General features: G+C 41.0%; 2 protein-coding genes across 8 annotated transcripts; both read left to right on the plus strand.

The window, feature by feature from the left end:
- The first annotated feature begins 122 nt into the window (after positions 1-122).
- On the plus strand, positions 123-11,550 carry afmid (arylformamidase). Of its 5 annotated transcripts, XM_046048471.1 has the most exons (12): positions 127-208; positions 1,575-1,688; positions 2,244-2,334; positions 3,233-3,337; positions 3,444-3,492; positions 3,568-3,653; positions 3,741-3,813; positions 3,911-4,008; positions 5,565-5,643; positions 9,689-9,824; positions 10,225-10,329; positions 10,695-11,550. In XM_046048471.1, exons 2-12 carry the CDS (start codon positions 1,662-1,664, stop codon positions 10,722-10,724), a joined length of 879 nt encoding a protein of 292 aa, XP_045904427.1. In that variant the 5' UTR covers positions 127-208; positions 1,575-1,661; the 3' UTR covers positions 10,725-11,550. The 5 variants fall into 5 exon arrangements, with proteins under 5 accessions (XP_045904423.1, XP_045904427.1, XP_045904424.1 ...); XM_046048467.1 differs by having other exon boundaries at positions 123-208; positions 3,444-3,653; XM_046048468.1 differs by lacking the exon at positions 1,575-1,688 and having other exon boundaries at positions 3,444-3,653.
- A 1,310-nt stretch (positions 11,551-12,860) lies between these two features.
- cant1b (calcium activated nucleotidase 1b) lies at positions 12,861-20,095 on the plus strand. Of its 3 annotated transcripts, none has more exons than XM_046047147.1 (5): positions 12,861-13,097; positions 16,113-16,709; positions 16,795-16,935; positions 17,480-17,683; positions 18,238-20,095. In XM_046047147.1, the coding sequence occupies exons 1-5, from the start codon at positions 12,968-12,970 to the stop codon at positions 18,606-18,608; spliced, it is 1,443 nt and encodes a 480-aa protein (XP_045903103.1). In that variant the 5' UTR covers positions 12,861-12,967; the 3' UTR covers positions 18,609-20,095. The 3 variants fall into 3 exon arrangements, with proteins under 3 accessions (XP_045903103.1, XP_045903104.1, XP_045903105.1); XM_046047148.1 differs by having other exon boundaries at positions 13,016-13,097; positions 16,015-16,709; XM_046047149.1 differs by having other exon boundaries at positions 13,066-13,137.
- The last annotated feature ends 13 nt before the right edge of the window (positions 20,096-20,108 follow it).

The raw sequence follows: 20,108 nt of genomic DNA on the forward strand, positions 1-20,108 counted from the left end.
TCACCTTCCACAGAGATTTGACAGCAGAGCGCGCAGGCGCCACTGTTGACCAATCACAGCACATAACAAAACGATAAAGCGCCTTGTAGCAGAGCCCTGCTTTGTAGCTCAGTACAAGTAATGTTACTTGCATCGTATTAGAGTATTTAACTTTATTATATTACCGAATAATCTACAGAACAATAAATAGTAAGAAATGAGGCCAGAGGTATATATCACTATTAATATATAACTATTCTGTACAATGTTTAAATCCCACATTCAGATCTAATGTTTTTTTTTGTTTGCAGAGGTAAGTATAACCATCCACTGTAATGAAACATTACTCACGATTGGCTTTTTGCTGAAGCATCGCTGAACAATATGCCAAGAATAATGTTTTACAATGAAATGAAGTTTGGTACTGTGCAGAGAGCAGTACATCCTGTTTGTACAGTCGGCGTTATGCTGACACTGAGAGGTGGCTGTCCAAATCTTCAGAATGTCTCAGTTTGTGGACAGCTAGTAGATAATACACTCATTCATTCATTACAAAAACTACAATCATTTCTGACATTAGGACAGTATTGGGAGATGCTGGTGAGCTTTCACTGATCATTCTGTCCATGCTGTTTCCTAGATGAACATGTTGTTTTTATCTTAACATAAAAACACAATGTACTGCAGTGTTAGGTTAGGCAACACATAAAATAAGGCTATTTGCTACGAGAAAAATAAATTACACTGGGGAAAAGTGCTTCTATAAAATTTAGTAAGAAGCACTTTGAGGTAATTGTACTAATTTACGTTCTCTATTACTTTATATGCTCCACAACAATTTAGAGGCAAATATTGTACTTTTTACTTCACTATACTTAAATTGATAATGTTAGTTACTTGTTCCTTTGCAGATTCAGATTGACAATATAAAATATAATCAACAAATAAATTATTTGCCTATGCATTATAGGCTAAGATAAGATGAGATATAAAGGGGACATTCACAACCAACAGGTATATAAAAGGAACCAGCTGCAGCATTAAATAGGTATACACAATAATGCGTCATTAATATTCCAATAATATAGTACATTATTCTGAAATGGGCCGTCTTACATAATGAGTACTTTTACTTAGTTAGGCCGACCATAAGTATATTTGTATGCTAATACTTTTACTATTTTAAGTACAATTTTGAATGCAGGACTTTTACTTGTAACAAAGTCAAGTCTGTCTAAACTGTGTATTGCTGCTTTTACTTAAGTAAAAGATCTGAGTACTTCCTGCACTACAGACACACAGTGAACACTAATATGCTTAGTGTTTTACCACTACAAAGAAAGTGGACTGCACTACAAACTACAAACGCCTGCATTTATGTAGTTTAATATGAAAACGACTTTCACTTCCTATAAAGCAGCTGTTGCCTACTGTATAGTGGTCACATGGTGGGCCAGTCAGAGGAACAGATGTAGAAAACAGCTGCAGTATCTTTCTCTTCCTTCTTTTAACGCGACTGTAAACATGTTTTCAGTCTGTCGCCTGTTGGAAAGCATGAGACCGCTGATATTGTGTTTCATATTGTGTAATTCCAGCTCGGGTCATGAGTTTAAAGTCCTTCAGTAGCTCGGACTTATCTGCCAGCGCACTAGGCGAGTTTAGTCACTTCCAGAGATACAACGATGCACTGGGCTGAAATGAAGAAAGATGTAAGAGTTTTGACTTTTGATCTTTTTCTCTCTTCTAGCTTTAACTGTGTAGTTTGGCCCAACTGTTCCCATTAGAACAATTAGGCCTAAAGGAACATACAGTAAGAGAGGGACGCCCTCTCACCAGTGGGAGACAGCAATATTTTATAACACTTAGTAGATGTAGCATTCCTTATGATTCAGCTAATTTTTTTGGTGATAACCGCATTTACACAAGAGTCTGAAAGGGATCTTAAGTGGTGGATGCAAAATTAGGCAGAACAGATGTTCTAAGCTTCTTGCCGAAATTTGCATCCACCTCTAAACATAAATGAGTGTTAACCTTTTTAATATACAGTCTATGGTGTTACCTCTGGCGAGGTGCATGCAATTCTCTGCAAAACACCTGAAAGAAACAGAAGCCGAAGAAGACCGACGCCCTCTCTAAAGTAGGTGGTTAATAGTAGCAGGGGAGGGCGCTGTTGACCATGTTTACTGTGTGTCTCGTCGGCTCTAGGTGGTTGGTGTCTGGGCTTTCATGGCCGACTGGTTGACAGCAGTCTCTCCCTGTGACAGGAGCTTGAGAGGCAGTATTCGCCCAGCCGATGGTCGCGCAGGATGTCGGCAGACGACGTGATCAAGGCTCATGTGAAGGCTGTAAAGGAAGGTCGGTCTGTTTTGAAGCTAGACGCTAATTCGCAACAATACACAGAAATCCGGTTGAGGCGAGCAGGGACACAGGTGTCTCGACAAATGTCTGTTTGCCTGTCGAAGCTTTGTAACCAGAGAGAGGATAAGGGATAAAAAAAAAACGCAGGCTGCGTAATTATAGCCTATCACTCCTATATTTCACAACTAAATATGTTTCTGTTCAACTTCCATCTCTTGAGGGTGTAGCCTAAATAATATAATATGATATATAAAAAAACAAAATGCATGCTCTTTCTCCTGTTCAGATTGCTCATATAACTCCAGAGCTGGGCATATGTGGTAAACAGTGAGTTTGGCGAGCATGCTGTGCCGGAGATATGTTTCCCCTCCCTGTTGTGCAGAATGTGTACTATAAGTAAACATGTTTCTGCAAAAGACTTAATTAGATTATGAATTGTATATACAATTTTAATTGATGCCTTTTTATTAGAGAGCCTACAACAGGTAGATGACAGGAAGTGACAGGAGAGAGAGGTGGGGGATGACATGCAACAAAGCCCCCCAGTTTTAAATCCGGGACATTGCCGTTCATGACCAGTCCCTCAATCCCCTGGCTGCCCCTTGAGAAACTATGTATGGATACAACAACTACATGGGAATGCCTGTTTTTTTTAATAAACCAGTGAAGAAAATACCTGACAAATCAAGAAACGTAATCAGATTGATGCTAAAATCCAACAGTGCTCACACTTATTTGCAGCATTGACCCAACGCACTTAGAAATACTGTATATAAAGAAAAAAGTAGGGGAACAAACGTAATGGCAAAGTTATACTGCTTCACTGTATATGTCGTCATATCGATTACCCCCAGTGTCCAGTAGGATGTCATGCTTTGGTACTGTGTGTGTCCAGGTACAGAGCGTGCCCGTGGTCTGGCTCAGACTTTGCTCAACGTGCCATATGGGGAGGGAGATGGAGAGAAATTGGACGTTTACATACCCAGCACCAACTCTCTGGGTACAGACTGCCATGACACCCACACCCCACCCGGTTGTCATGCTTCAAATATGCAGAAGCGTAGATAATGTGTGAGGATTAACAGGCCTGATTCCCTCTGTTTCAGATGTCCCCCTTGTTATTTACATACATGGAGGCTACTGGCAGTTTCTCAGGTACAGTGTTATGCTCCATTCTGCTTTGCAATGCGGATATAGAGTTTTCATGTTGATGCTTTTGTGCTCATACAGCAAGGAGGAGTCAGGATTCATGGCTGTTCCACTCGTCGATAAAGGTGTAGTGGTGGTTGCCGTAGGCTATGACATCGCGCCCAAAGGTAGAGTCTCTTCTCACCAAGTTGTTGGATGACAATGGACTGGGAATCTCTGCCTTCTATCTGTGCCCCCTTTCACTTCTTTTTCAGGTAACATGGACCTGATGGTGTCTCAAGTACGCAGGAGTGTTGTGTCCGTTGTTCAGCAGTATTCTCACATCAGGTACTCATGCTTGTTGCTTCAAGTTCATTTTAAGGCATTACATTAAAAATGCAATTTTAAAACTCTCTTTCCTACCATCACAAATCTAATCCCTCAGCGGTCTGTACCTGTGCGGCCACTCTGCTGGGGCTCACCTTGCCGCAATGGTCCTCTCCACTGACTGGTCGCAGTACAGCATCACTCCTCAGATCAAAGGTAAGGTCCATCCAGTGGAACGGGACGAATTACATACATTATACTGACGAAGAAGCAAATATGCTCAGAAAAACACAGCAAGGGCTGGCTCAAATAGTGGCGTCGGCAGCTACTATTGGCATTTCCGGTGGCAGCTTGAGATGCCGCGGCATCTGCCTCGGTTATCTGCGGCATTTCCGGCATATGCCGCTGATTCAAATCAATCAATCAATAAACCTGAACCGAGAGAAATTATGTTAGCAACAGTAGCTTATTATGCATTATAATATTGTGCATTTCTTCATGTAAACAGCAAGAGTCATGTTTAATGTACGCATTGTTTGGTGCAATACAGTTGGTAGTTTAACCTAGGTGTGTGCAGAGTTGTTACTGTTAGCACTATATTTAATATTAAATTCATATTTAATGTGGTTTTCATAGTAATAGAGCTGTTTCGGCTTTCTACCAGCAGGTGGCAGTATTAAAATGAATGTCTGGTTTGTGTCTTTGTTAACTGTTTTAAATCCAGGTTACCCATACAGATGTATATATTGTTCTTCGTTTCATTTGTTTTTTCATTATTAAGGATTAATTTGTAACCTGGTTACCATCTTCATTCACCCACAGCCCAGCGTTAAATCTGCATCCCCTTCTGTTCTAACCTGATTCTGCTGTCAGCTTCTTAGCAGCTCAGGCAACAGACACATCAGAAATGTCCTACAGATCATCTGGCCAAAATAATGATTTACCACTGTGCTATATGTAGGCTACTGTTTGAATCTTTCTTATCCATACACATCTCAAGCTGCCACCGGAAATGCCATCGCCAGCTACTAAGCTGCCGATGCCACTATTTGAGCTAGCCGTCTCTCGAAAAACAAGGCTACACTCACTATCTGGCTTGATGGCGATAGGGGGAGAAAGAGGAGGGGCAAGGTTAGATTTAGTCGGGGACATCTTAACAAGGGTTTATAAATTAGAGAGGCGGGGGTGTATTGTGTGTTTCTTGTAGGTTCCAGCTCATGTGGGGGTTGAGGGGAATGAGGCTGCTGATGAGGCTGCTAGGGCAAGTTTAGGTAGGGAAAATGCCTCGGATGGATCAGATTAAGTTGGCCCGATTAAGACTGGGTCATTGTGGATTGGCAAGTGGGTTGTTCCTGGTGGGAAAGCACAGGGACGGCAAGTGTCAAGTCTGTGGAGTACAGGAGTCTGTCAAGCATGTCATCATGTTCTGTCCGAGATATGCTGAGGAAAGGAGATTGTTATTCATTGGCCTAAACGTTCTGGGAGTTGATCTATTATCTGTAAAAATTCTGGTGGGTGATGGTCCTAATCAAACAGAAAGAGCATTGGAACTATTTCACTTCCTAAAAGCCACGGGCCAAAATATAGGTCAGGGGGAGGTTTAATGTAGACTGTCTTTATCACCAGTGAGAGGCAGCAATGAACTAACAGTGCCTAGTCTGCTGGAAAGGAACAGAAGAAGAAGAAGAAGAAGAAAAACAAGGCTAGAGATAGACATGCTGGAAAGCTGATATACTTTTGTCGTTTTAATTGTTTCTCTAATTGTCTTCTAGGTGCTTTCCTTGTCAGTGGCATATATGACCTCCTGCCCATCCTGTCCACCTACGTCAACGAGCCTTTGAAGATGACAGAGTACGTTCCTTACTACTGTACTGTACTGTACTATAGTAATCGGATTGTTACTCGCTTTTTACTTAAGGGTTAGGGTCAGCTGGGTCTGAGGACAACAAAAATGAAAACAATCTGGGCGTGTGGAGTTAGAAAGAAGTGATCTTAACAGACCTCTGTAGCCCGCTCCTCATCTCAGCTTGAGGCTACAGTTGCCACTACTAGCATAACCAGGGCTGCCGACTTTACAGTTTAGTTTGAAGTGAGATTTGGGTATTCAGTACCCACCAGAGGTGTCTGGGACTTCACTCTTCAGTCCTATTTATTTTGTTTAAAAAAAGAACACAGTTTTACAGCATGTATAGCCTATATGAAAAACCAAATCAATAATCATGGTCAGTGATAAGTATTATGATCAATGATCAGCATACTTGCCAACCTCCAGACATCATAGCCTAAATCAGGAGTTCAAAACGTTCGAGGGAATGTCCCCGCCAGGTAGTGTGTGTCATCCCAGAGACTGTTTTTTTGCACTGTAGTGAATACATGGAGTTATTTTGTTGCTGAAATGCAAGAGTGTAGGTTTTGCTTCAACAACAGGGGACACATCAAGTGGGGGTCTAAGGGAGCTCCTCAAGAGCATTTCCTGCATTATGGTGGAAATTTCCTGCACCAATTTATGGTGGACATGTCGGCAGGCGGCAGATATTTCAAAATATAAAAATATGCTGGTAGGCTCTCAGGCATTGCGTATTTTTGTCAGATCAAGATCAAGATAAACTTTATTGTCCCCTGAGGGAAATGTATTTTGGGCAACAGTACCGTACAAGGCTGCAGTAACAAGCAGTAACAGCATACGGACTTAAAAATCACACACGAGTACAGTCTATTCTATAGATTTAACATGGTGCATTGCACAAGTAGATAGGCATTGCCACATATCAGTAATTATTGAAATCAGATGAAATTAGGAGTAATGCTAAGAACAACAAAGATTAACCCTAAGTGATTCTGTGAATTGCACTGGATGCAAATAAAATCACGGACATTGAAGCAAACAATTGTAATAAAATTGTAAGAATAAGGTAGATAACATTTTCTAACTAATTGCAAACAAGATAAAATAGTAAACAAAACTAGGAATTAATAAAAATGATTAAGTTATTTGATGTTCACTGCCAGAGAAAATTAATGTGTGACATCATGTGTCATCATATCTGTTGTCGCACCAGTTGGTTGTCAGTTATGCATTTGTTTGTCACTGTGTGAGAAAATTGATGTGAGTGTGTGAAAAGTGTCAGTTGTGTGAGAGTTGGCAGCTCTGAGCATTAACACATCCAAATATCTGAATGAACTGTTGGTGGTTCAGAATCAGTTTACATACGAGGAATTTGACTTTGGATTGTTCAATGCTCAAGATGTGCTTACTTATACAATAACACAATAATACAGTAATTAAATCAATCATAGGCTCACACATCACAGTTTTGAGTGTGTTAAGCTCAAGGTTGTTCTGACCACACCAGATCAACCTCCTGTCTGTAGGCCGACTCATCATCGTCCTGGATGAGGCCGATGACCATTGTGTCGTCAGCGAACTTCAGGAGTTTCACAGATGGGTCTCCTGAGGTGCAGTCATTGGTGTAGAGGGAGACGAGCAGTGGGGAGAGCACTGGTGCTGGATGTGATGTTCCCCAGCCTCACCTGCTGACTCCTGTCAGTCAGGAAGTGTGTGATCCTCTGACAGGTGGAGGCTGGCACAGTGAGCTGTGAGAGTTTGGTGCTGAGGATGTCCAGGATGATGGTGTTGAACGCCGAGCTGAGGTCCAAAAGGATCCTTGCATATGTCCCTGAAGAATCAAGGTGTTGCAGGATGTAATGCAGTTGACAGCATCATCCACTGACCTGTTAGCCCAGTAGGCAAACTGCAGGGTGTCCAGCAAGGGGCCTGTAATGTCCTTCAGGTGGGCCAACACCAGTCTTTCAAAGGACTTCATGCCTACAGATGTCAGGGCGACAGGCCTCTAGTTATTTAGTCCAGAGATGGAGGGGTTTTTGGGAACAGGGATGACTGTGGAATGTTTGAAGCAGGAGGGAACTTCACACAGCTCCAGTGATCTGTTGAAGATCTGTGTGAAGATGGGGGCGAGCTGGTCTGCACAGAAGAGCAGCAGTTTGTCTATTTTGTTGGCCAGAGAGCGGACATTCGGCAGGTGGATAGAAGGGAGCGCAGTGCGTAAACCCCGCTGTCTCAGTTTAACCAGTGCACCAGCACGTTTTCCCCTTCGGCGTCTCTGGAGAATCCCAAACACAGCTGCCGCTGTAGTGTGAGCAGTTGAAAGTGCCCAGGGAGCAGTTCAGGGTTCAGGGCCTTGCTCAGGGACACAGTGGTGGATGTGTCACAGTGGGTGTAGTGTGTGTTTCTTGTAGGTTCCAGCTCATGTGGGGGTTGAGGGGAATGAGGCTGCTGATGAGGCTGCTAGGGCAAGTTTAGGTAGGGAAAATGCCTCGGATGGATCAGATTAAGTTGGCCCGATTAAGACTGGGTCATTGTGGATTGGCAAGTGGGTTGTTCCTGGTGGGAAAGCACAGGGACGGCAAGTGTCAAGTCTGTGGAGTACAGGAGTCTGTCAAGCATGTCATCATGTTCTGTCCGAGATATGCTGAGGAAAGGAGATTGTTATTCATTGGCCTAAACGTTCTGGGAGTTGATCTATTATCTGTAAAAACTCTGGTGGGTGATGGTCCTAATCAAACAGAAAGAGCATTGGAACTATTTCACTTCCTAAAAGCCACGGGCCAAAATATAAGTGGGGAACACCTTCGGCATTCATTGGGGTTCATTGGGACATCGGGGTGGTGATGGTGCAGTGGATAAGATGCATACCTTTGGTGTGGGAGACCTGGCTTCAACTCCCCACTGTGACACATCCACCACTGTGTCCCTGAGCAAGACACTTAACCCCTAGTTGCTCCAGAGGCATGCAACATATATGGTTTGGATAAAAGCATCAGCTAAAGGAATAAATGTAATGATTCGTGCTGGACCCGATCCGATGACCTTCTGGTTTCAAGCTAAATCTGAACAGACTGAGCTAATGCCACCCCCAGTTGCATTGTGTGTAATGTAGGTGTCAGGTTTTTACGAGGAGGAAGAAGAATTAGAGGAATAAAAAGACGCATCTCTGGTTCTGCTGCAGTTTTAATTCTTTTTGTTCTGTCCATCGTCTGACAATATTACAGGAGGGCAGTGTTCAATCGGTGCAGTACTGTTGGAAGCGGTATGGCATATAATCTGATTACCGACTAGATAATCAGAATTTCACAAGATGTAAAAGGGATAATTCAATTTCCTTTCTTAATCTTATTACTCACAGTAATCCAGACTTCCTCAACCTTGGGGCTGGAGCTACTTGATGTACAAATTTGTTTGCAAGAGACTTCTGAGAATATCAGTCTTAAAGGTGGGGTATGTGATTCTGGACAAATCCAGTACCATGATATAGAGTGAACAACAACACAGCAAGTAAAGTAACTAATGTTACCTAAGTTGTGGGTTAGCAAACTGTTGTTACAGTTGCGGACCGTGAGGAGATATTAGCTGAATTAGACAAAAAGATGTGTATTGAATTAGAAAAATTAATCCCACCTTTAATGTTTTTTCCTATTTGGTATTTCTTACAAAAACAACTTCTTGTTTTTATCTGTTTTCGTTTAAAACCTGATGGTTTTATGGCTGTTTTATTTTTCTGCCCTTGTGAAGCACTTTGTAACATGGATTTTGAAAAGTGCTCTATAAAAAAAGATTAAGAAAAAACATTTTGAAATCCTTTAATTTAATTTAACTTGGTCATGTTTTGAAATTTGTCAGACCTAAAAATGGGCCTATGATCCCGATAAGGTTGAGAAACCCTGCAGTCGTGTGTGTGTGTGTGCTTATAAATGAACTGTGACAAGAGTGATTGTCTTTGTGGAGGAGAACTGTGTATGTGTGTGTAATTGTCCTGCTGGTCTGTCGTGCCAGTCAGTATTTGACTCCTCTGTCCCCCGGGTTGTTTCCTGTTGGCAGGGAGGTGGCGGTGAGGAACAGCCCCAGCAAATTGGTCCCTCAGCTCAAACTCTCCTTCTCTAGCTGCCACATCGTTGTGGCCGTCGCTGAGAACGACTCACCGGAGTTTCGCAAGCAGTCGGAAGAATATTACAAAGTGAGTGCTGCTGATAGAGCTTATTAAAGGGGCCCTGTGGACACAACCAGCAAATAACCCAAAGTTATGTCATTTTAAATAATGTAAAACAGAGAAAATCAACACATCTTGACCTTCACATTTGAGAAACTAGAACCAGAGAAAATTTGGTATTTTTGATTACAAACTTAAGCAATAAATCAAGAACCCACATTTTTGTCAGCAATTGATTTTGCTGTAACCTCTCATTTGTTGATGAAAATATTCTGTTGTTCACTGATCAAATTGTAAAATGAACTGACAAATTAAATTTCAGTGTAAATGAATTATAATCATGTTTCATACAATATACATCAATTAGCATTTTTGAAATGGTTGTGTATATGTACTATTTCCTTACTTCTTTCTTCTGGATTTAAAGACTTTGGAGGCCTCAGGACTTGATGTGACCATGGAAGATGTGCCCAACACAGACCACTTCAGTATCATTGAGCAACTGGTTGATGGGGAGTACCACCTAACAAAGGTACAGAATGCTACAAAAAAGTCGTAATGGATGCTGATGCAATCTTTCTTTCTTTCTCTGAGCATTACAATATTAACATACAATATTAATGTACAACCTGGCGCTTTGCTGATAACAAATAACTTGAAGTTATGAGAATGGGCTTTACTGCACAGTAGCAATAGTCTTAAACCTGCCTAAACATTATCTTGTTAACTGTAAGACACATTTTTATGAAATATCCAGCCAAGTTTTGGTAGTTTTCACAAAATTCAGCATTTATGGACTGTAGTACATGTTTACTATATAAGCATTTAAGGTTATAAGGTTAAGCACTTTATTTGTTGTTAAAACAGTGGTGTTTTAATTTATTTATTTTTCTGTAGCTTCTCTTAAAGATGATGGGGAAGAGCTAAGGCGGATCCATCATCTACTATCTACATACCTCTGTATCAACATACACCTCTGAACAGAGTCATCGTGCACCGATACTAATAAAATATGCATTATTTCAGGTTTGTACAATGTAATTTGAGTGATCAACAATAAGATGGCATGGATTGTTTTTGACTGTCTTGTTTACTGTTTCATTAGTTATATCTCTTTGTCCGCTATAGATACTGCTAGATAGAAAATACCCTAAACAAACTTTATATGTTCCAACCATGTTAACATGTTGTGAAAACATTATGTGCCTAAAACACTTCAAGGAAGATGATTGTTGCAAATTATACTACAGGTCACCCCGCTCATAATCGGTCACAAGCAGAATATTTAATGACTATAATGCACAGTGTTATTGTAAGGAAATACTTTTACACTGCATACTAAATGTTGTAGAGAGGGGGGGTTAGTTTTGGGTTATTTCCAGTGTTTTGTAAAAGGGTGGGTCTGTCTGTTTTTGTTTTTTTCTTTCCTGTGACAGTCTGCAGCATTAAAATACATGGGTAAGGCAAAAATATCGTCAACGGACATATCATACAAAGTGAATGTAGCTTTTTATTGTAACCTATACAATTCTGATATCTCACCTGGGGAACTTTAATGAAAACTATATATTTGCACTCTTGGTTTCATCCTAGTACATTAGAAGAACACTGTTAACTGATACACACGTTACGTACTGCCCTCATTCTAGCATCTTAAATAATTGTTTACATTATTGTTTACACAAAGTGTTCTATTAATCATGACTGTAGATTATAAAGAGAATAATCACAATAAATATTTATATTTGAGAAATTCTGTGACTGGTTGTTTATATAAGTATGTGTCTAGAGATCAGATATAATTTGATAGTCCTACGTATGTAGCAACTAGTTGAATCAGTGTTTCCACTAGGATTTTTCTCAGCAGCGTGGGGGACAGTGCTTAGCTTTACTAACCTCAGCTCCTCCGGTCACCTCCGTCCTTTCTTTTCCAAAACCACTTTTTCAGACTGAAAACTGAAAAATAATTTAATCAGTCTGTACAGGACAGAGCTGCATGCTACGTCAGTTTAATCTAAGTTTATACCTGATGTTCTCAACATTGGACAAGTAGGCAGTAATAAAATACAGCTTCCAGTTACTTTCAATAAATTGAGCTACTGTTAAGTTACATAGCAGCTATGTAACTGCTGTAGAAGCTTTTCTGCTCAGCTGCGCAGTCTGAAGGGGAGGGGAGATGTTAGTTAACTTAGCGCTAACCGGCTTCACTTTTCCAGCAGGTGGGAAACGACAGACTTTTCTTGGTCTTGAGAAGCTGACACACTGTAACAGACACCTTACATTTACTGCCAGAATATTTTCCTCCACTCGCGTTCACCTTCACTTTTTGCCGTTCAGACAATCAAACACTCGCTACGCACCTCCTGATTCAGAGTTACGCTGCTCTTATAACACCATCTGTCACGTGTGTTCTGCTTAGAACGAGGAGAGGAAGCGAGCCGAGCATTGAGTGCTGCTGTGCTCGCACAGCGTGCGAGTGAAAATATTTGTAGCGCAAAGTTTAATGATCGTGGGAAATTTTAGTAGTGGCGGTCGTGATTCAGCAGCGGCGCACCGAATGCATGTTGAGGAAACACTGTTGAATGTTATATTGCTCCCAAATAAGATGCAGCCCTGTGACAAAAGTAGAATTTGTGCCACTTAAGTACACTATTAAAGCAAAGCTGATACTTCATTATTGATCTTCTGGCCCTGTCTTGAAATCTAGTTTTAAGACATTTATTTTAGTTTATACTGGGCTCACATGGGGCATATTTCCAATTCAAGTTTCATTTAATCACACTGACACAAAGAGACACAGAAAACCAAGGCTAGCTCTACCAATAGGAGTGCTGGTTGATTTCTGGGTAAATAATGAAGTCACCACTTACACTCAGTTGCCAGTTTATTATGTACATGTAGCTAAACTAATATTTTGTCAGACTCATTTATATCAATGAGTAAATAAAGACCAGATAATTAATGAGGTCAAGGATTGAGGGGCCTAACAGCTATTTATACCCCAGACCCCTCTGAAAGGTTAGTCCGCCCATGGCTAGACATTTCACCCATTTTGTGAACTTGTAATCAATAATATATAGTGTATAGTATTTATACGGAGTGTTTAAATATCAGTTATGCCACTGTAAGGCATTGTTTGGATATTAGTTTTTGATTGTACAGGCTGTGAGATGAATGTTGAACCACATCAGTTCAGTTGTTTCGTCCAGACAGGAGGAGCTAATCACAGGGAGACTGCTCACCTAACAGCCCGTCAAATATGGCCAACCGAGCGCTTGGCTTTAAGACCCTCTGCACCAGGTAAGGCCTGAGGTTTCAAAGGTCACGAAATGAAGACCAGGTAAACTCTTAACTCAGTTCAGCGTCGTGTCCAGTGTTGATAATGTTAACGTTTGCCTGGCAGAGGTTAATGCTAACAAGCTGAAGAGGCTAGCTGATGTTAGCTTCATCGTGGCTAACCGTTTTAAATGAAACCGGTGTTTCCGATACTTGTAACTTGTAGCTCTAAGCATGTGTTTAGCTAACTGACAATTATATTGTGCTTAAGTACGTCGAAGTTAAATCTGTAGATTTACGTGTGGTTAAAGTAGTTGAAAGTTTTGAGGTTTAACGTTTTGTTCACTTGTGTAACAGCCGGTCAAAGTTTAGAAATGTGCTTTACGTTACGGGAGGGTAAACGAGCTGCAGTGCTAAGTTACATCACCAATTAAAGCAGACATACGGCGGACAAGAACTGCACATTGTTTTAGTCAGCTCTCTGCACAGTAGGAACATGTCCTTGTAACGTTATTGGTCAATCGTGAGTTAAGAGATGACTCCACTACCTGTTTGCATCTGTTGCTACTTCTACTTTAATAAGAATTACTCTCTGTTAATGGTAAATACAGGTGGGTTTTTTTCACTTTGTTGGGTTTTTTTTGTCAATGTTTCATACTTGTGGTCTTTAATGAGTGTTTTTTTCCCCCCGTTTAACCATTCAAACTGACATACAATACATGAAAATGCCATAAAAAGATATTGAGACACCTCTGAAAGCTGTGCGCAAATAACATAGATGGACAAAAAGTGCATGCATTTTTAGCTTTATTTTCACTTGGAGTGAAAGGTAATCGGAAACTTAGCTGTATTAAAGTCATCCAGGGGATTGGGACTTATATTTTGATATTATTTGATCATCCCACTTGTATTAAAACTCAGATACCTTTTACAGGTTTGGTTTTGATGACCAACATGTTTCTCCGCATTGACCTAGATTTCATTTAAATTTTTAGTGAAGCCTGGCTTTCTTTCTGGAGGAGAGAGTAGAAACATGAAAGAGTAGAAACCTGAGATAGTGTAATGGATAGAAAAGGAGGAGACTTGGTGAGATAGAGATCAGTTGTTCATGTGGGACAGAGGGCTGTAGGGACGTGGAGTTTATTATGGGCTGCATGCGAAGGAGAACAACATGATGGTTACAGCGTGTTCAGGACAGAAGAGGCGAAGAAAGGGTGAATAACAGAATTTCTTCATACAGGGTACAGAGAGGCTGTGTTGGGGTCTGTGCTGTAGGGCTGGGAAATAGGAGACGTGCATACTAGTGACAATGAAGACATTTGTTGGCCAAGAGTTTGACAACTTTATGTGTGCATGTTAAAAAGGATGTTAGTTGAGGAGTGTTAACTTGTTTAGACAGAGGGTCAGGGGAAAGAAGTATTTCTTGCCAGCCGGATGTGATATAAGATTGTGTGGTCCACTTCAGTAATACTACATATTTCTACGAACTGGTTTGTGTTACATCCTTATGTTTGAGAAAATAGTCGTTAAGGATAATATTGCTCTAACAGAGACAGACATTTTATTGACGCTGTTGTAACATTTATTTTGGGTTGCTAAATGGTGATGGTTTCTCTGTTTAATTACACAAGTGCTCTGCTGCTTCAGTTCCACCTAGACATTGCTTCAGCTTTGCCATAAATGTGTAAGATCCCGTTTATTTTGAAACTGTATTTTGTTATCGTGCTGAGATGGTTGTAATATTATGCTATAATTATACGTTTTAATCTCAGGCAGTTATTCAGAATTGTTAGAGAGGTGTAATTTTTCAGGAAAGTACTGCATGTGCTGATGTAGTAAACTTAAGCATTGTTGTTTTTTCTTTTACTGCTATTACGGAGAAGTGATGTTCTCAGAAATTATAATATTGGCCATTATTTCTTTACAATGATTTAAACAGGGAGAAACCACATTATGTGTGCATGTAGGTTGAAGGAGCTCAATCTATGACTGTAATAAAGCTTATTTACTATACCCACTGGTTGCACTTGAAAATTATTAACAAATAATTCTCCCAGCAACTGAGAAAAACTATTTTGTTTCTAACATGATAAATCTTTCACTTTACCCATTGAGCTTTATGCATTTCACTTAATCCACATAGGAACATGGTTCCCTGTAAGACATTATTTGAAAGAGGTGTTAAGCCTCCCATATCCTGACGCATCTTTCCACGTTATCAATGTAGTTAGTAGATGAGTGTCTAAACAACAGTCACACTCATTAAACAAGTGGCGTTTTCTGGGTGAAATAGTGTTATTCTTAAATAATATGTAAGTGTATTCATTTTTAATGATGTTATTGGAAATATTCTTTTTCACGCGAGGTGGCCCACATTTTCTATAAAACATTGACTCCTGTTCAAGTGAAAACATGAAAATCACTAAAAGAAACCAGGGTTGGCTTTTTTCCCTTAAGGCACTAGTGAAATGCAGTTTCAGTTTACAAACAAATATCTTTGCAGCTCAGGAGGACAAAATAATTTGACAAAACATCAGAACAGTGCAAGGTCAATTATAGGCTTGTCGTGCCGAGGAAGTAGGACGTGCCAGCTACCTACTCCATATGCATATTAGTGGTTTTGCTTGAACAGCACAACAAAGCTCTGTTTTGAACAAAGAACAATAGGAACATGTTGTTCTCCTCCACCATGTTCATTCTTTCATCCTCCCCAGCTATTGTTTTTATGCAAACTTTATAAAGATCTTTTATGAGATTAACAATACAAAGCAGATACAAATAATCATTTGAATCTTGTCTACTGAAAACTATTCCAGGTCATTCTGTACAGTACCATGTAATGAACACTAACGTGACAATTTGACACATGATTTGAATAACTAAAGAAATCCTGTAATTATGCATACTGATTTTTGTTTTTTAATGTCTTCTTTTCTTACAGTTTTTGCATTGGCACTCTTCTCTTATTGTCAGTTTTATTATAGACCACATCCTCCATCGTGCCTCTTTGCTGATGTGCCTCTCTATGCTCAATCCCAGGCTATAATGGTGATCACCTCCAGTCCAAGCCTGACAGTGAGGATGAAGACGATACTTCCATGACCTCCTTCGGTGTTGCTGTCCGAGGCCTCCCCCTGGCCTTGGCCTCCATGACTCAAGCTACCACATCAGACTCACGCTTCCACCCCAAATGGCGGGCGATCACTGTGGCGACCCTGCTGGCTTTAGTGCTCATGTTATACCTGCACCGGACAGTAGGAGACAGAGACACTGCAACTAGACCTTACCACCGCAACAGGGTTCACCCTCTGCAACTGTACAGTGAGGGTGATGATGATGTCTTAAGGGACACTAACAGACAAACTGCACAAAGCCTCCCCCGCTTCCAGAAAAGGGGAAAACCTTACAATGACACTTATCCGTTAAGTCCACCGGAGAAGACAAAGCACGGCATCCGCTACCGTATTGGTGTGATTGCAGACCTGGACACAGCGTCGCGTAGCTCTAAGGATCAGACATGGTTCAGCTACATGAAAAGAGGTTACCTGACAGTTTCAGAAAGCGCTGACAGACTGGAGGTAGAGTGGGATGCTGAGACGGACACTCTGGAGAGTCATCTGGCTGAGAAAGGACGAGGTAGAGGGACACACACACACACACACAGATCTATTATTCTTTGCATATATCCATTATATTTGTGTTCTCACAAACTGTACTGCAGGTATGGAGCTGTCTGAGCTGGTGGTGTTCAACGGTCACCTGTACAGTGTGGACGACCGTACGGGCGTGGTGTACAGGATCGAGGGCAACCAGGCTGTCCCCTGGGTTATATTACCCGATGGTGACGGCTCAGTCTCCAAAGGTCAGTCTCCAATAGACGTGTTGCCTCTATTCCTTGCATACATGTAGGTCCTTTTGAGCAACATTTCAACTATTCTAACTGGTTTCAAGTGAATATTTTGATTTCCTTCAACAGCACAACTTCGCACTGAAGTCTAAAACTATAAACTACAAAATGTAGTCCAAAGACTTAAATTGTGTCAGTGTATGTTGTCCACTATAGTTGGAAAATCAGTAGAAAACAATTGGCAACACAAAAACAAGTGTTTTAAAGCCCCCAACATACTTGCTTTTTAACAATGCGTAGGCCAACTGCATACCGCCACCACCTGGGCTTGTTTGTGGAACAGTAGATTGCGGCTGACCTGCCGGTCAGATTGACATACTGCCCCCACGTTCATGTGGTGAATTTCATCTTGCAGACGCGTAGCATTAATTTCTGGAGACATGCACAACCTATACTCAGGATATGCCCGGCGGCCATCTTACGAACACATAGTTAAAAGCAAGTATGGCTTAAGAGGTTCACACGCCTTCTTACAAATCAGTCCTTGTTTTTTGTGAAGGATTCAAGGCAGAGTGGCTGGCAGTGAAAGATGAGCACCTGTATGTCGGCGGCCTGGGGAAGGAGTGGACCACGACCTCTGGGGTAGTCGTCAACAACAACCCAGAGTGGGTGAAAGTTGTTGGCTACCATGGTGACGTGGCGCATGAGAACTGGGTGCCGTACTACAACGCCCTGCGGGGCGCAACAGGGATCCAACCACCAGGTTCTGACAAATTGTTTTGGTTTCTTCTTTATTGTCCTGTCCAAACACACACAACAATGTCTGAATCGGTATCTGTATTATTGGCACCAAGGGTATAGTTTTGGTTTCAGGTCTTAGTGGTTATATAATCCAAAAAACAAACAAACATTGAAATAAATTTGTGTGTTGTGATTGCACTAACCATATTTAAAATCACATTTAGTTTCATTGTAAGATGTTGTATTTGCACCTTTTGCTAAAAAAACAAAACTGTAAATCAAAAGAGGAGATGACAAGCACACTGCAGCACCAATCTCTACCAATAAGAGGGTAGTTATAGCTTGCACATAGTCTGGGAGGCAAACCCAGGGCAGAAAAGGTTTCTGCAGGAAAACCTTTAGCCATGGTTTGGAATGAACTGAGCTGCTCTTATTTGGATTTTGACTAACTAATCCTGTAATAGCAGGGGGAAAAATAGGATTTAGAAAAGTGAAAATTACACCCATGATTGTCACTGACAATTATATACAGTCTCTGTAATTCATACACCTTCTATAACTGTTCTTGTTCTATAGGCTACCTCATACATGAGTCAGCAGCGTGGAGCGAGCGTCTCCAGCGCTGGTTCTTTCTCCCTCGCCGTGCCAGTCGCGAGCACTACGAAGAGACTGCAGACGAGCGACGTGCCACCAACCTCCTCCTGTCGTGCCCCGCAGATTTCAGCTCCGTAACAGTGCGGCACGTCGGACCGCTCAACCCAACCCACGGCTTCTCCTCGTTTAAATTTGTTCCAGACACAGACGATCAGATCATTCTGGCCCTGAAATCTGAAGAAGATGCAGGCAGGATTGCCACCTACATCATTGCATTTACTCTAGACGGTCGAGTGCTGATGCCCGAGACAAAGATAGGGGATGTAAAGTACGAAGGGCTGGAGTTTATTTGACAAGGACGGCGCTGAAGGTGCACACATTCCTGAAGGCAAAACATCAAAATCTATATACATGCAGCATTGTTGTTTTGAGTGCTAAATATTACATTCCCCTCTCAGTTCTACTGTGCAATAATGTCGTATGACCCAAAGTTATAAATATACATAATTATAGCTTATGATACTTGATGAGGTAAAAGGGTAGGAAATGCCATACCATCACTACCCGGGGAGGACAATGATGTGTCGCCCATGATTGACCATGTGCGACTGTTATGGTCAGCCAATCTGTGACCGGCGATCACCCATAAACTGTCACTAGTTAGTCACCACCTGGTAAGATTTTAAACATTTTAAAGTCTTAACTAGTTTATATCTGTGCTGGTAGATTGATGGTTTTATCTAAGCCTTGAGATGAACATCGTGGTTTGATTAGACACTACTGATATTACAGAGGCGTAACAGCAAACACCAGGTAATGTGGCTCTCTTCTCCTGCAGCCAAACTCTGCTGGCCAGACTCTCAGGGGAACATGGTGAAAAAAAGATCAGATATTTGCAAAAATAGAAATGAATGTCCTTGAATTACTTGAAATATTTAACATACTCATCACTTTGTGTTTTATCAAATCTCTTACGACACAGTGAAGTCTCTTGATGCAGATCAACTTCTGCATCGTAAACTGCGTAAGCTTTTCTGAGCAGAGGCCTGTACTATGAAGGGAGTTTAACCTACTCAGATTTTACTCTGGGTTATCAAGGAAAGTCAGGGTTGACAAACTGACCGCCTAGATTGGTGTTAAAAGGCACTACGACAGTGAATTAAGATGTTGCTTAGTTGATTGGAGTTTGCATAAAGTGGGGTAAATTTGCTTGTAAATTTCATCTAGATTGAGTTTTTACTCAGATTATTATCCCCATCCCCTGGCTCTGTATTTTCTGGACTTGTAAAAATCTAAATATGTGAAACATTTAGGATAATTCGGTTATACACATTGGCTACATCTCAGAAATGTGCCTGTTAATGAATTTGCCCTAAATGACAGTGTGCAGGGCTACCTGTATGAATGCAATGATTGATTCTAACAGTCTATAAAGTACTATGTATTGATAGTGCTCATTAACACTGTTGTATAGCCCACACTTATAATAGCCTGTTCACGTATACAGGGTCACATGAAGGTAAGGTGTTCTGAGCGGTTTAGAGGTGCGGCTTAAATTGCCATGACAGCATACCTTCTTACCCACCTTTCGTTGTACGGGTTAATTAGGAAGTTACACCTGACGTCACAAAGTTACTCCTGAAGTTACCTCGATAAGCCAGTTACCTCGCTTCGTACAGGCCTCAGGTCAATTGTTGGCTCACATATGTTGAACTGAATATCATAAGCTTCTCAAGCCAGAGAACAAGTGAAACACCAGCTATTTTATTTAAATATTAATCATTATATTCCTTTTGTATCCTCAAATCACAAATAATTAAAATATCTACTATTACCTGAATGTTGTCGTATTC

Source organism: Micropterus dolomieu, linkage group LG04 (assembly GCF_021292245.1).
Source record: "Micropterus dolomieu isolate WLL.071019.BEF.003 ecotype Adirondacks linkage group LG04, ASM2129224v1, whole genome shotgun sequence".
NCBI lineage: Eukaryota > Metazoa > Chordata > Actinopteri > Centrarchiformes > Centrarchidae > Micropterus > Micropterus dolomieu.

Coding starts and splice junctions, on each gene's coding strand:
- afmid (XM_046048467.1), top strand. CDS start 1,662: ATGCACTGGGCTGAAATGAAGAAAGAT. Junction 3,338..3,443: donor ACCCAGCACCAACTCTCTGG/GTACAGACTGCC, acceptor CCTCTGTTTCAG/ATGTCCCCCTTGTTATTTAC. Junction 10,330..10,694: donor GGGAGTACCACCTAACAAAG/GTACAGAATGCT, acceptor ATTTTTCTGTAG/CTTCTCTTAAAGATGATGGG.
- cant1b (XM_046047147.1), top strand. CDS start 12,968: ATGAATGTTGAACCACATCAGTTCAGTTGTTTCGTCCAGACAGGAGGA. Junction 13,098..16,112: donor TTTAAGACCCTCTGCACCAG/GTAAGGCCTGAG, acceptor GCTCAATCCCAG/GCTATAATGGTGATCACCTC. Junction 17,684..18,237: donor AACAGGGATCCAACCACCAG/GTTCTGACAAAT, acceptor CTTGTTCTATAG/GCTACCTCATACATGAGTCA.